The sequence below is a fragment of the Ambystoma mexicanum genome, chromosome 2p, assembly GCF_040938575.1.
Source record: "Ambystoma mexicanum isolate Mex_15411 chromosome 2p, UKY_AmexF1_1, whole genome shotgun sequence".
Taxonomy (NCBI): domain Eukaryota; kingdom Metazoa; phylum Chordata; class Amphibia; order Caudata; family Ambystomatidae; genus Ambystoma; species Ambystoma mexicanum.
In genome coordinates, this window is record NC_090923.1 from 1,177,974,599 (window position 1) to 1,177,991,481 (window position 16,883).

Below are 16,883 nucleotides of genomic sequence, written 5' to 3' on the forward strand. Positions count from 1 at the left end.
AAAGCATGTGTCGGAGGCTATGTTATGTCTCTTCACTAAATTGGCTGCCTACCTTTTAAGTGTGTCAATTTGCACCTCATTCTCCTAGAACAAGACTTAATTGCTATAGCTCATCCGCGCCCTTAAGAAGTTCTAGGTGTCCCCTTGTTCAAGCTTCCTTTGAAGAGAGAGTGGTTGATGCTTTGCAGGGCGCTAAAACCTGGCATGCACTACCCATACTTCGCAAACCATTCAGTCATTCACAGCTTTCAGGGCCCAACTAAAATCTCTCTTTTTACTATCAGTAGAATGACCAGCACACAGAGACCTAACGAGGTATGGCGCACTATAAAAGTGCTGTTAATCAATCCTACAGACTCCCCTGTTTCTGGGACAAAAGAAATATAGCATTCACCATCTGCCCCAGAGGGTTGTCAGGTCTGTCAGGTGATGAAGGTCCTGCAAGGAGTCCCAGGAGACCACCAAATCCACAGAGCATATAATCACCTTGCGGTCTCTATTATGAGAGATGTGAGGAATCTGATGAGGTCATAATTCCTTTCCCGGAGGTAGCTTCTCCCTATGTGGCCAGGAGACGGCAGGCACTACCTGTACCCGACCAAAGGGCGGCTATATGAAACAGGACCACGGGGGGGGGGGGTAATAGGATATAACACAACATTGTTTGAGAAAGCCACATACTGCCCGCCCCACCCTTACCTTTTAGGGATGTTCTCTCCATTCCTCATGCCCTCATGGCATGTTGTAACACTCCCTCAACCACTTGCTATGTCTACTTCAGGTATTTCACAATATCACACAATGAACAGTGTGTCAACAACTGAGATGAGGAAGAGGCAAGGAGTAGTGATGATGATCACTCCCAATGACCCAATGAGTTCCAACATCAGCTTCCTCAAAATTACACAAGGAACAACATGGTAACAACTGAGACAGGAAAGAGGGATGGAGCAATGAAGATTACTAAGACTGGTAAACCAACAGAGCGGTCTAGTCTTTGGAAGTTGTTAATCATGCTGGGAAATTTTTATCTGCCATAGCCGACAAACAGGAGGGAGAGCTGCAGAGGCAGAGATGTGCCGCAACCTGTGCGGACATGGTCAGAATGCTGAGAGAAAGCATGCTGTGCGAAGCAGTGTTGGGGCAAATCCAGACGGCAGAAAGGGAAGTGGAGAAACGCGAAAAGTCAGTTAATTTCAATATTTGCTTAATCTCTCACACATCATTTCATGGATAAAAGGAAAAGTAACTGCATACAAGTCCAGGCAGGAGAGAACACCAGTCAAAGCAAAGTGCTTGAAAGTAATTGCATAGAAGTCCTGGGAGAAGAGTATACCAGGCAAAACCAAGTGTTCAAACGAAACCACAAGACAAGTGTTTGAAAGACTGCATAGAAGTCCTGGCAGGAGAGTATACCAGCTAAAATCAAGTATGTGCAATAAATTACAGTAAGAGGAGAATCTCAAGGAAGATTCATGCCCTTGAGAGTTTGAATTGTTGTAAACGTGGAAAAGTACCTGGCAAGGGAGTATACCAGGTAACCTGCGAGCCTGGAACCCGCACCCAAATTGTAACAGTGAAAAGAGAATCCCAAGGAGGACACATGCCCTTAGGATTTTGAACTGTGTTGAATGTGAAGTGAAACCTGGGAAGGGAGCCATTTCCCAGAGAACTGTGAACACAGCAGGAGGTGGGAGTTTTCCTCTTGGGTTACAAGAAATGTGGTTATTCTTTGTTTGAACTTGTCGTATTGGTCAAAAGGAATCAGAGGAAGGGAGCCATTCCCTGAACTGTGAACATTGTCCATGTGGAACTTGTTGGTTGGATGTATACCTTTGTGTTGGATTTGAACATTTGTGCACTTTGAAAACCAGAGACAATTTCCCTTGCACCTTAGAGTAAGTTTTAAAGTGTGAAGGACAGGATAGGATTTCAGACACAGGACATATTTTTGCTTTGGACATCTTGACAAAGGACAGAACCCCTTTGTTTTGGTTGGGTTAGGAAAATACCTCCTAGATGAGGATTAGTGAGGCATTCTCCAACCCCTTTTTTTTATTTAATAAATTTTATGACCCCACTCAAACTCTTGGTGTCTGATTCGAGACTCTTCACAGAGGGAAGAGGAAACGTTCCCCCAGGCAGGTGCGATTTATCATTTGCGCCCCTAGTAATAGCTATGTCAGGTAACCGGCTCAGAAGCTACTAGGATGAGAAAGAGGTAGGTTTTAGCCCTTAATCACACAACACACTTACCAGTGTAAGGAGTTACAAAGAAATGTCATACCGGTGATCCTTGGTAGCCTTGTTCTAACCACCTGGACAGCAGATTTCCCCGTTACTGCACCAAGGAAAGAACTAGGATATCTTGAGAAGGGATCACAGATCACCTAATACGTAAACTGTCCCAGTGCTCTGGGTTTCACAGATCCACCATGGGAATTGCCCAAGCACCCTTTGAATTCTAGGACAATAAGGTGGTTATTTCTGGGAATACTCAAGATGGTTCATGACTTAAAGATAAAATGAAAACGCAAAGGCAAACCCATAAGCCTACCTTTGCTAATTACCTAACACTGGGAACTGAGGAACACAAATAACAGACATAGTCCTCAGAGCAGTTGAGAGATGTACTTTGCCAACTGGTTGCGTACGCTTGTGTCCTGCGGCATCTGGTGGCCATCTTGGTTTGGGAAATTTCCCATGCTTTGCTAGATGAGGTCTTGCCTTTCTGCCATCTTGAGAAGGCATTATATAAATAAACTGAACTTGGCATGGTAAGTAGTGCCGGACACCTTGGCAAGGGTAAATGTTTGTAGGGATATGTATTTGTACAGGTTGTTTGGTACCGACATGCCCAAGTAGGTTGCCACTGCCTACCAGGGAGAAGTGGGGATGTCATGCCGAGATACCCAACAAGGGTATAGCACAGAATGTACTTACCCTGTATAAAAGCTAATATAACATCAGGGACTCTTAGACAGGCTACACACCACCACACTATAATAGGGCTAGCTCGCAATGATTTGTAGGGCTGATGTAGTTTTCCCTACTCTGGTGTTGCCCAAACATACACTTGCGAACTCTATATTTCGGCTACAAACACCATGGCATATTCTAGCTCTTCGCTAAGTCTTATTGTCTCCCTTTGCGTTTCCCATCACATGTTATTCCCTGCTTTGCCAACTCTCTCCATGTCACCAGCACTGTGGTTTTACATACCTCTTTTGCAGTGGTTCTCCTCCAAGCAGCAGTGGCTTGATGTCTGATGGCCATGGATTGCACTCTGGATTCCGCACAGACTGGAAGTGAGGGCTGGAGAACATTTCCTTTAGCAGTTCTTCAGTGCTCTGGACGCGGCTCATGCAGGTCTCCTCAAAACTGGCATAAGGAATGTAGAAAAGAGGAACAAAAAGTGATATTGATCAGTTAAGCTATCCCAACACTGACTTAATTATAAACCAAGGCTGGCTACGATAGTGTAAAAGACTGCAATGACGTAGAATACCAGTTCCACATGGGTACCTTCATTAAATTCATAACACTGATAATCTCCACCTGTGCATGGGATTTCAGAACTCCAACAATATAGAAAACATTGAAACACTTAGATGAAATTCCTGTTTGGCTTTTTCAAATGTAAAAAACAACTGAAATCCAATTGAAATTGAAAAAAGCACTTTGTGCTGTTCTAATCTTACACCCAACCTATCCCTAAAAAAAGAAAACACTGGAAGGCATGAAAAAAGTAAGGAAAAAGTTACCGTTATCTTGAGGCATTTAGGCTGCTCCAGTATCCCAGCATACAGTGAACGGATGGATCAATTTATTTTTCAGTACAGTATAGTGTGAGGAATACCTACTCTTATTTTTTTTTTTTAAATGTATTTATTGTGGTATGGTCAAATAATATTGACGTTTCACAAGACAATACAACAAACATATATTACATTTAAATATTCATAAAACCATTACACATCAGTTAAAATCTCAATGAATAGATGCATATCTCCTTTCCTTATAAACAAAAGAAATATAGCCATTCCCATTCGGGCTTCTCGAGGGGTGGGAGGCTACAGGGGATACAAGAAATAAACGTCCTGATCCACCAAGGGACCTTTATCATATCTATAAATTCAGAATGCATTAATCAGCCCATCTCCAAAAGCAGAGGAGGTGGCAGTAGTAAAGAACATTCTCACAATTTAAACAGGCTTCCTACGGAAGCCTGGACTATTTTGCATCAGTTAAAGGCAGAAATGCATGGCATTGTGTGTACCGACTTGCTGGTAGCTGCTTTACAAGTATAACATGATTTCTAAGGGCATATGAAGCAGTCTCCAAACCTGTGTAATATTGGTCTTCTTTTGGAATTATATCTTTAAGCTTTCTGGTGATGTCAAAATAATGGATACAATTCAACTCACTAAAATATTGTTTACTGAATGGGACACGAGCTAGTACTTTTGTAGTTTACAGAAAAAAGGATTTTGATTTCTGAATACAGTTTGTCTTCTATAGGTAATAGATACAAAGTGCACTCTTTACATTCAAAGTATGCGAAGAACTTCGGGAAGAATGAAGGCATAGAAGAACAAGTTACTTTCTTACCTGGTAACGTTCTTTCGATGGGATGGTCCGACGACGTATTCCATATCTATGACATGTAATCACCACAGCTGTGCTGCTTCGGAAACTTTTTCGGCGTCTGCGTCCTGCGTCGATGACGTCGATGCGCCGCCGTCGAGGACCTCCTCCGACGTCCGACGTCATCCGATGTGATAAGTAGGACGCACGACGCCAGTAGCCTCAGTTGTAGTTTTTTCCCCCAGAACGTGTGACATTAGTCAACTGCCAGTCCGACACAAAGCCTTGCAGAACGTAAGCTGCAATCGCAACAGAAATTCTGCAGCGGGGAAGGCAGGGTGGGAGCGATATGGAATACGTCGTCGGACCATCCCATCGAAAGAACGTTACCAGGTAAGAAAGTAACTTGTTCTTCGAGGGGATTGGGTCCTCCGACGTATTCCATATCTATGACAGACTCCCAAAGCAGTACCAAATCAAGGAGGAGGGAAAGAATTTAGAAACAAAATTTAGAATAGCCAATCAAATAGCAGAGCAAAGGACCGCCTTGCCAAAGGCCAGATCCTGCCCTCTGATGGAATCGAGGGAATAATGCCGTACAAATGTATGTACTGAAGCCCAGGTGGCAGCATCACAGATGTTGCGAATAGGAACACCCCTCTGCAGGGCAGTAGATGCAGCCACGCCCCTGGCAGAATGGGCCCGCAAGCCAGCCGGTGGGTCCTTACCCGCCAAGCGGTAACACTCCGAGATGGCCAAAATAATCCAGCGTGACAAAGTCTGTTTCGTCACAGCTTGCCCCAAGCGCTTACCAGCGTAACCAATAAAGAGTTGATCGTCCACTCTGACCCGGGACATGCGAGAAACATAAAAGCTCAAAGCTCTCCTAGGATCAAGCCTATGGAGCCTCTCCTCTTCCTTACCAGGATGCGGAGGAGGATAGAAAGCCGGAAGAACAATCTTCTGGGCCAAATGAAATTCCGTCACTACCTTTGGAAGAAAAGAAGGACGAACTCGAAGGACAACCCTGTCCTTGTGAAATACAGTGAAGGGTGGCTTAACAGAAAGTGCCTGTAACTCACTCACTCTGCGAGCGGAAGTAACCGCAACTAGAAACGCAGTTTTCAAAGTCAACAGCCTCAAAGGGCAAGAATGTAAAGGCTCAAACGGAGCACCCATAAGAAACCTAAGAACAAGGTTTAAATCCCAACCGGGCACCAGGAAAGGCGACGGAGGGAACACATTAGCGAGCCCTTTCAGAAACTGTGAAATTAAAGGGATTTTAAAGTAAGAACATTCTTCAGATGAGCGCTTAAAGATGGACAGCGCCGCCAGGTAACCTTTAATGGTACCCACTTGCAAGCCCCTGTGGGCCAAAGAAAGCAAAAAGGACAGAACCATGGGGATGTCACATGCAAAAGGATCCACATTCTGAACTCTGCACCAGTCGCAGAACTTACGCCAACGGCAACGGTACAGAGACTTAGTTGCGGGCCTTCGGGCCGAAAGCAACACCTCCATCACGTCTTCAGGGAGGTCCCAATCCTTATACCTCAACCGTTCAGAAGCCAAGCGTGAAGGTTGAGGGATCCGACCTCTGGATGGAGAACCTGACCCCCCTCCCGTGAGAGCAGATCGTCTCGGTAGGGAAGACGACGTGGAGGGCAGATGGACAAGTCGAGAAGGTCCGGGTACCACGTCCTCCGAGCCCACGCCGGAGCAATGAGGATCATCCGGGAACCGAACTTCCGCAACCTCCGCAGCACTTGCGGGATGACGGGGACTGGAGGAAACGCGTACAGCAGCGGGAATGACCACTCCACCACAAACGCGTCGCCTAAGGCTCCTTTCGGAGGAAATTCCCGCGAGCAAAACCTCTCGCACTTCCGGTTGACACTGGAGGCGAAGAGATCCACTTGAGGGGTCCCCCAAAGGGCGAAGATCTCCAGGAGAATCTCCTGAGCCAACTCCCACTCGTGAGAGATCGCGCTCTGCCTGCTCAGAGCGTCCGCCGTCACGTTTTCGTCTCCGGCCAGATGAACTGCCGAGATCGAAACTTCCTGCCGGATGGCCCAGAACTCGAGCTGCATCGCCTCCCTGCACAGAGGAAGTGACCCTGCCCCCCCCTTTTTGTTGAGGTAGTGCATGGCCACAGTGTTGTCCGTCATGATCAGGACAGCCTTTCCTCGCACAGTCGGCAGAAAAGCCTTCAGGGCTAGCCTGACGGCCCTCAGCTCCAACAGATTGATATGGAGTCTGGACTCCGACGGAGACCAACGACCGCTGACTGTCAGCCCGTTGGCATGAGCTCCCCATCCCGTGAGGGATGCATCCGTCACGATCGTCACCTCCGGCCAGGGTAGCCAAAACGGAGCCCCCTTCATCAAGTTGCCTTCGACAGCCCACCACAGAAGGTCCCGGGCGACCGAGGGCGGCACCTGAACCGGGTCCGACATCCTGCCGGAGGACTGCGACCATTGCGTCTTGAGTGCCCACTGCAAAGATCTCATCCGCAGGCGAGCCTCTGGCACCAGAAGAATGCAGGATGCCATGAGGCCGAGCAACCTCAAGAACTCGAACGCCGGGAGCGTCTGGGCATGCTGAAACTTGTGCACCATCTGCTGAATGTGAAGAGCCCTCACCTGGGGAGGAAAACACTGCCCCAGGGAAGTGTCGAGCACTGCTCCGATGTACTGGAGCCTCTGTGTTGGCGTCAAATGGGACTTCTTTAAATTGAGGGAGAAGCCCAGCCTGTGAAGGGAGTGGCAGGCGACGGACAGATGATCCAGGACTTGCTCGGGAGAGCTCCCCCTGATCAACCAATCGTCCAGGTAGGGGTAGACGTGAATCCCCCCTTGCCTGAGATGCGCTGCCACCACCACCATGAGCTTGGTGAAAACCCTCGGGGCGGAGGTCAAACCGAACGGCAGGACCCGAAACTGAAAGTGCGAGTCGCCAACCGCGAACCTCAGGTACTTCTTGTGCTTGGGATGGATCGGCACATGGAAGTAAGCATCCTTGAGGTCGAGTGACACCAACCAGTCCTGAAGCTGAAGGGCCTGGAGGACTTGAGAGAGAGTAACCATCTTGAACTTGTCCTTCCTGAGGAGTTTGTTCAAACCGCGCAAGTCCATGATGGGTCTCAAACCCCCGTCTTTCTTCGAAATCAAAAAATAAGGGGAATACCATCCCTTGTTCCTCTCCGCTACAGGCACCAGTTCTATGGCGCCTTTCTCCAGCAGGGCTTGAATTTCCTGCGCAAGGAGCGGATCCGGACACTTCAAAGAGAGGTTCCCCATTGGATTGTCGCGAGGCCTGTGCCGAAAGGGAAGACAGTAGCCGTGGGTTATGATCTCCAGAACCCACACATCTGAAGTAATGGCACGCCACTCTACAAGATGCTGCGCCAGCCTTCCCCCAACCGGCGAACCATGGTACATGGCCTCATGACTGAGTAGGAGCGGCTGCGGCGTTACCTGAGGGCAAAGAGGCAACTGCCCGAGCGGCCTTGGCACCACGGGTACCTTGTCGTCCACCTCTGGTACCCCTGCGTTGGCCCCTTTGACTGCCAGCTCCTCTCGCTCTACCAAAGGACGAGTAATAGCGAAAGGAGCCAACCCTCCACTGCTGTCCCCTAGGACGAAAAAGCGGAGGTTGGCGAACTGCAGCGCCCAACGACTTCGCTGCAGCTTTTGAGGTCTGCAACCTCTCAAGGCTCTCGTCAGCCTTGCTGCCAAAAAGATGTTCACCATCAAAGGGCATGTTGAGGAGCCGGGACTGCACATCAGGAGCAAACCCCGACTTCCGCAACCACGCAAACCTGCGTATCACGGTGCTCGCCGCCATGGACCTACTGACGCATTCAGCCAAGTCCAAACCCGACTGAACGGACTCACACATGGCATCCTTACCATCCTGGACCATAGCAAGGAAACCATCCCGTTCGACCCCTTCGGGAATATGTTCAGCCGCTAACGCAACACAGTTCCACAGAGTGTGCGTGAAACGCGACAAGGCACAAACGGAGTTGGCCGCCTGAAGCGCCATACCACCAGAAGAAAACACCTTCTTCGCCCAGCCATCAAAACGTTTGTCGTCCCTATCAGGAGGGATGGTAGGGTACGACGCCTGCTTTGCCGGGGCCGTGGCCGCCTGCACCACCAAACTTTCCGGAGTGGGGTGCCTGGTCAAGTAGCAGGGGTCGCCACTGGCTGGACGGTATTTTCGCGACAAGGATCTGCCCACTGCCGGGAGACTCTCCGGAGCAGTCCAAGCCGCCGCCACCCTACGCTGTAAAGCCATATGGAACGGCAGTACCGGGTCAGTTGGGGGACCAACATCAAGGATGTCCGTCAGATCATCCTGCACAAACTCCCCTGGGGGAGCAGACCATCCCAGATACTCAGACACCCTAGCCATAAGGCGCCGGTATGAGGAATCGGCATGGGAGCCAGGCTCAGGCCGACCAAATTCCACCTCCGGAGAGGTGTCCAGTCCACTGGCATCATGCAGCGACTGCCTCAAATCGTCAAATTGACTATGGCCCGAGACAATGTCATCCGGCACCTGACTAGGAACCAGGCCATCCGAATCCTCATCCGCCTCTGAAATATAATCCAAGTGGTGGAAAGGCACCCGAGAGTGCCTGCTCTTAACCAGAGCCTTCCTAGGGGGAACACCCGAGACACGGGGCACCTCCGACACGAAAGGCGTCGATGGCGTCGAGCGAATCGGCGCCGACGTCGAGAAAACCGGCAACGGCGCCGAGAGGATCGGCGTCGACGTCGAGGAAATCGGCGTCGACGTCAGATGCAGCGCCTCCAGTATCGGCGGCGTCGACACAGCCCTCGATGCCGGAGCTCCGAGCGTGTCCCTCGACGACCTGACCGTCGACGGCTTCGACGACTTCCTCGGAGCCGGAGCCTCGAGAAAGCCTGTCGACGCCCTCGACGCCTCAGACGTCGATGTCTTCCTCGAAGACATCACAGGTGCACACGGTCTCGATCGCGTCGAGGACCGGGACCTGGAACGGGTACGGCGAGAACGAGCCCCCTTGTCCGAACGAGACCTCTCCCGTGACTCGCGCCGACCACTCTTGCGAGCGGTGGCTCTCGACCTCTCACGGCCGACCCCACTCGGGGGCGCGGACGGTTGAGTACCCTGCGACTCAAGAATCGCCAACATCTTCTTCCCGAAGGAAGCCCATTCCTCCGGCGTCGCACGGCTGGTGGGGTAACCGACGTGCCGGGCAGAGTCCTCTGAAGAGGACCTGGAAGGCGACCGGTGTCGGCGCTTCCGAGAATGCCTCGAAGAGGCTGAGGAGTGGTGAGACCGACTCCTAGACGAAGACCGACGAGACTTCCGACGATGACGCGGAGAGTCACCCCTCGAATCATCCGTCGAAAGCCCCGCCGACTTCGACTTCCGGGGCTTGGACACCCGACCTACCGACAATTTCTTCTTACGTTCGCGTAAGGCCTTGGACGTGAGCGACAGGCAGTCGACACAGTCATCCGTGTCGTGGGCCTCCCCGAGGCACCAGAGGCAGGCATCGTGCGAGTCAGTCACCGACATCTTGGACCCACACTCCCCGCACTTCTTGAAGCCCGGACGCGGGGTTGAAGACGAAGTGGAAGACATCGTCGAAGGAATATATAACGAACAGGTTCGAAGAACCGGAAAGAACAGAACTCCAATGAGTCGAGGCTAGAACCGAGAAACACGAAGCAACACGTTCGCGGAAAAAACGGAACTGAGGCTACTGGCGTCGTGCGTCCTACTTATCACATCGGATGACGTCGGACGTCGGAGGAGGTCCTCGACGGCGGCGCATCGACGTCATCGACGCAGGACGCAGACGCCGAAAAAGTTTCCGAAGCAGCACAGCTGTGGTGATTACATGTCATAGATATGGAATACGTCGGAGGACCCAATCCCCTCCAAGTAATCTATTCTGATTACTCTGGAAATCTGAAATACTTTTTGGAAGGAAAAGGAAAGGATGGGCATAAACTAATGGCAAACTCATTATAGAAAACCGCATAGAGCCCTTTTAAGCACATGGCATGCATCGTTCGCAACCTCCTGGCTGATGCAATGGCTACCAGAGAGGTACTGAGGGAGCCTTCACAGTCAAATTTCCGAGGTCAGGCTTACGCATAGGTTCAAAAAGGTGGGGGCGCAGTGGACAGTGAAGTGTGCAAACACTGTATTAAGATCCCACAATGGAGAGGTTCTCACTTGAGGGTACATTTATTTTAAACTTCCCAAGAAGTTTTTGATCTTGGGTATTGTAAAGCAATATACTTTAAAAGGTTAGTGCCTGTAAGAATTACTAACGGGCTAAATTAACGTATGTAAGAAAACTGCAAGCCAGGCATGACCAAGCAGGACATATAAGGCAATACTGTTTTTTCTTGACGGAAGTAGGGTCACTACCCTTAGCCATAATCTACAGAAAGAATCCTTTCCATTTGAACATGTATATAAACACTTTTTAAAGGAACATTTTAGACTATTTTTGAATGTTCAAACTCTATTGCTCTATATTAAGATGACAGCACTCAGTATTCAGGAATCTTGAGTTCTGCAATGCTGGGCTGCAGTGGTAGATACAGTAGACCATTTTAGATAAGCGATTCAGCCTACACAGAAGCTTCCAATTTTGATACAGGAGTAAGTGGAGAAGATCTGGATAACTACTTGCAATGACTGGCCACGTCACATATATTAGAATCACCATTCCTTTATGCCGTTTCAGCTCAACATTTTCCCCACACAAACTGAACTCCTTGTCTCAGCATTTTTTATTTTCTGCCCTTGCAAAACAATGCATATTTGGAGTATCCCACAGTCTCTTTGAACCTCAATAGCTTATCAAAAATGATCCCTTTTCTGACTCTGTGATGTGCACTTGTGTGATTGATAGATTTGAAGTGTTCAACCAATGTCAGGCCACCTGAACCTCTTTGGTCACCGTCTAGGATCTCTTACCACTCTCAATAAGCAGGGATTGATACAAATGGACTGTCCAGGATGTTTATGCGAGATGCGATTTCCTAGTCTGACCAGGTACCTGGACTTGAAAGATGGTCCATATGAGTTGTTTTCCTTCCAGTTAAGCATGCGTCCCCATGAATTGACTGAGAAGTGGTTTGTGGAACGGTGCCGCCTCCTTGCACGATGCTACTACAGTCATCGTCAGTTCTTCTCTAGAGTTTGTATTTTGCATTCAGGGTTGGTCTAGGCACTGGTAGATGCCTCATGTCCAGCCGATCATGGGGCACAGATGAAACGCAGGATGCAATCAAGCCTAACAGTAAGGATAACTGTGGGGCTGTCGATAGTTTGTTGATAGGTGCAGGGGAGGGAGTACCTATGGTGGATAGAACTGTATTTGCTACAAAAGCAACCTTGTTGTACTGCTTGTGTCCAGGACCACTCCTAATAAAAGGATACTCAAATCAAAGTGGTTGTCGGAATTACCCAATTTGATCATTAAAAATCGATCGAAGGTACAACTGACCGATTTCAGTCAGTACCATTCGATCGATAAATGCCAAACATGTGGAACGGGAGTTGGTGGGGTGTTCCCTGCTCCCCATGCTCAGTATTTTTGGCTTGGGGTGCGGGGGGATTTCGCGGGTGTGTCCCGGGTTCCTCAACATTGGAGGCGGGGGACCCAAAAAAATAAATAAAAATAAAAATAAAAAAAAGGGACCATGCAGCGTTGGATCTGATACGCGTTAGAGGGACGGATCTGACGCTAGAGGGGAAGCGGCAGCGAGCAAGCAGGTAAGTAGGGGAGGGGCTGAGGGTAGTGTAAAACACATTTGGGTTTGTTTGGCAGACGTGCAAAGCGATTTGCAGCGAAATTGACTACCGTCAATTCCGCCACAAATTATTACACTTCGGTCAAACAACCCAAATCCGATTTGTCCAGGTTTACTTGCAAGTATGTGTTGAAGGACATTGCTTTCTTGTTCTAAATTATGCACCTTCTGATAGAAATTCACTTTGATTAGCTGACTGAATATGGGTAGACAAAAATACTCTGGGGTTCCTTCAGAATGAAAGTGGACCCTAAACTCATTTGAACTCAAATATGAGTATGCCAGTGTTTTTTTAGGGATCAGAACTGGGAAATATACACCTTGCAGATAACACTTGCACATCTAGTTGCCTCTTGCAAAATGGGGAAGAGGGAAAGATCTTTCATGTTTTTTCGCTCACTTTTTTGCAACTTATAAGTCCACAATTGGCTTGAACTGACGTGTTCTTTTTTTCTGGGCTTTCTTTGAGTTAGGCCGACCTCCTGGACCATCTGGTCAGATGAGGTGCATTTCACATAGCACATAATGGCTATGCACTCAGCACCTATTTGCCAGGTGATGTTTTGTCAGGCTGGACAATGGTGTGAAATGGTTCTACCCATCTTGCAGCTCTAAGAATTGGGAAGCTAAGATTAGAGATACCGTTTGGGTCAAGGGTTACTCTGTGGAGGAAGTGATGGAGCTGTTCTTAGCGAATGTTTTCCTAGTCTTTCTCCGATATATCTGCTCTCATGTCACATTTTTGCTAGGCAATACCCCTCTTGGTATTACTCAAAGGAGCGGTGGACAAACTGCTCTTCAAAGGGCCATGGGACAAGTATTTTCTAAAGTCCTTCCTCCATTGATCTAGACCAAGTGCGGGTGTCTGCGTCCGTTTTCATCCTCATCTCTTCATCCAGCTACGCTTTGAAGAGTTATGAGCTGGAGAAAGCAAGATCCAAAAGATTGTGCTGAGTGCAGACCTGTTAACCTTATTTATGATGTACTCTGCATGGATAGTGTGAGAAACCGGAGGGTGTTCTCCTAGTAAAGCCTCACAAATCCCTTATTCAGGTGGCCAGGACACAGCCATTGCTTTTGGATCCAGTTCCTGGGGGTGGACCAGTGGGGGGAGGATCACCTGGATAGGGGAACCTGTGGTTATGCTCACGGAAACCCCAGGTCAGACATGGTATTGTGCCAGAGAAGGGCGAGATATCTGAGGCTTTCATGAGCTGTATTGCATCTGCCTCTCTTTCTCCTGTTCGATCTCTACAGCCCATATCCACCAAACCCTCTGTACGTAATCAATCCTATAAGGTCCCAAACCCGGTTACAACCAAAAAGCAGAACTCCCAGAATCCTTGTGTCACCGGTCTTCATTCGAATACTCCACATCCTTCTTTCCGTTCCTCGGATTATCATTTTCTGCATTCCCAACCTGATTCGACAAAACACTAAGATTCACACAATCCCCTTTGTTAATGTCACAATCCCAGCTATTCCCGTTTTCCCTGCAAACCCTACCAATCTTGTCCCTCTGATTTTCATTTCCCAAATTCCCAATCTACTATGACAGAACTGTTCTTACCATCCCCTATGTTCTGGTCTGCATCCCGGTCATTATCGTCCCTAACACAAACCTTCCTTGTCCTGTGCTGTAGGTTACTCTGACACTCCAACACCCCCCGCCCCTTTTCCGATACAAAATCTTTTTCATACCCAAGACAATGGACTGATGTAAAACCAGTTCACCGGATATGTCCCAACCCGAGGGTCAGGCAAAGTCAGGCAATTGACTCAAATCACACACACCTGACTGCTCTTCCACCTTTTATCGCTGTGGGGAAAAGGGAAGTGAATCCCCGAAAGCATTGAACTGTGTAAAGAGGAAACCATCGAAAGTAGAAGATTAGTCCGAGCCGACCGAGGGAGACCCAGGGGTGAAGCCATCACCCGAAATTGACAGATAAAGAAACCGATATATTTTGGAATACGATTGATCAGGGTCAGCACCCAGAAGAGGGGCACCCAGGGGCGAAATCATCACCCTACGTAATAAACTGTCCAACAATTGAGAAGGGTCAGCACACAGACGAGGGGGAACCAAGGGGTGAACCCATCACCCAGCAAACATTGGGAACGAACGTTCATTTGTTAGAGGAACTTTTGTTTGTTAATCAATCTCATCAGGCCTTGAAGGCAAGAGACTTTCACAGGAAACTGTCGTCTCACGCTGGAAAAGTCAGACTATACTGTGCTTCAAGCTCCCATCTTACACAGTGTATAAAACGTGGGGAAGGGCGACCTAGGCTACCACATCCCGACATATCATTTGAGAACACTCTTTTTCTTGAGAATCATTCCACACCCTTTTATGTATTAGTTGTAAGGTGTGGCAATCGGTTTCTTAATAAAGGCCCTTTTATTTGACATGACGCCACTAGGAGTGCCTTATTTTTTATTTGATGCTTGCCTTCATCCTAGATTTACGTTTAGAATAGGCGTTTTTCCAACCCGCATACAGAATTCATTGTTCAAAAAACATCCTTGAATTGCAATCACTTGGGTCTGTCTTACTTGTAGTCACCATGAGTTTCTCACAATAGCCTATGGCAAAAACTATTTAACGAGAGGCTCGTAATCGCTCTAGAGGTGCTGATAACTAGGCAGAAAAAAACATTAATCTTCTTTTGTGACTGCCAATAAAACATGTTTAACTTAGTTAAAGCAAGCTGCTTAACTTCCTGAAAAGTATGTTGCTAACTCTTCTGCAGGGCCCCAAAGTGGTCCATCATATCATATATCATATAATATAATGTATTGTATTGTATTGTATTGTATTGTTCTCGCATGGGTTGTTGAGCCAGTAGTCATGCTGGTAACTCACAGACTAGGGGCTAAAGAAAATCATTGATGGAACTAAAAGAAAAACGCTTGTAAAACTGAAAACATTAACAAGATAATTCATGGAATTAATGTGCGCTAAAAAGGGGAGCACAAGCGTGAAAATAGCAGCACACGCGTGCGAAAGCCGTGCAAGCAGCAGTTAGTCGATTCATGGAATGCGCTGCGCATGGCTTACCTGAGATGTGCGCTGAATCCACGCGTGGCACACGTCATTGAGACATCACGAAGGCTATGCGCGAGACAGCCAGTGAAGGCGCGCACACACCTAAAAAGGGGGTGGAACACGCAGAATGGGGAACAGGTGAAAATGTGAGCGTTACGGGGTGAGTACCACTGCCAAATCCTCACAACGTCCACACGCGTGCTAACACGTATTCATTGAATCGAACAGGGGAAATCTGCACGCCACAAAAGACACGCGAATCCGGAAACACGTACGCCAGGCGGAAGCAGGCGTATGCGTCCCCGTGCAGCATAAAAGTGCGCGCAAACAACAAACAAGCTGAAACGCTACGATGAATATACCGTTCCTCGCAGCAGTGTTCGTGGGACACCGCAGGAGGAGGAGGAGGAGGAGGAGGAGGATAGCCAGGCCCTGCATTTTTTTACCTAGGACCAGCCTTTTTGGGATGCCCGATGACCAGGTCTATGGCAGGTACAGGTTTCCACCCCATATCATCCTAGAACTGGTTGCTGAGTGGGAGGATGATCTCACATCACCCACCCTGTGCTCCCAAGCACTGAGCCCCTTGGAAAAGGTGCTCAATGTACTCCATTTCTTGGCTACTGGGTCATTTCAGCGGACAAGTGCCATAGTTGGGGGCGTCTCACAGGCCACACAGTCACGCTGCCTACACCAGGTGTTGGCGATCATGACTGCACGCCCCTCAGTCCGCAGGCACATATACATGCACAGAACACCTGCAGAAAGGCAGGCCGTGGTCGAGGACATTTACGGGGTGGCACACTTCCCCAAAGTGCTAGGTGCCATTGATTGCACCCATGTGGCTCTACGTCCTCCTAGGGCCACTGAGCACATCTATCGAATCTGCAAGCACTGGCATTCCATCAACATGCAGGTTGTACGCGATGGCAAGGGAATCATCACCTCTGTATATGCCAACTATCCGGGGTCCAGTCATGATAGTTTCATATTCAGGATGTCACCCCTAAACAGGGACCTGGAAGCTGGGAGGCATGGCGACACATGGCTCATAGGCGAGTAGAAACGCCTCCGCACATGCATGCATGTCACACACTGACAAAACCCAACTAATGACAACCATTATCACCTCCCCAGCGGACAGTGCCTACCCTCTGAGCACCTACATGATGACATCAATACGGAACCCCACCACACCACCCGAGTTAAGATGCAACGTTTCCGCTCCCTTGACCGCTCTGGTGGCCAGCTGCTATATGCGCCCCCAGTAGTGTGCAGGATCATAGTGGCAGCACGTGTCCTGCACAACGTTGCAACGCGGCGGGGCGTACCGGTGGACATGGTGGTGCCCCCACATCCCCAACCACATGCACGGCCCTTGCGCATGGGAGGGGAAATGGCACATGGTGAGG

General features: G+C 48.8%; 1 protein-coding gene across 1 annotated transcript in view; it reads right to left on the reverse strand.

Annotated features, from left to right (window-relative positions):
- The window catches only part of HAUS7 (HAUS augmin like complex subunit 7), a 262,504-nt gene that overhangs the window by 70,570 nt on the left and 175,051 nt on the right, over positions 1–16,883 (reverse strand). The window contains exon 6 of the mRNA XM_069645349.1: positions 3,223–3,381. Coding sequence (XP_069501450.1) covers positions 3,223–3,381 — 159 coding nt within the window. The remainder of the gene's footprint in view (positions 1–3,222; positions 3,382–16,883) is intronic.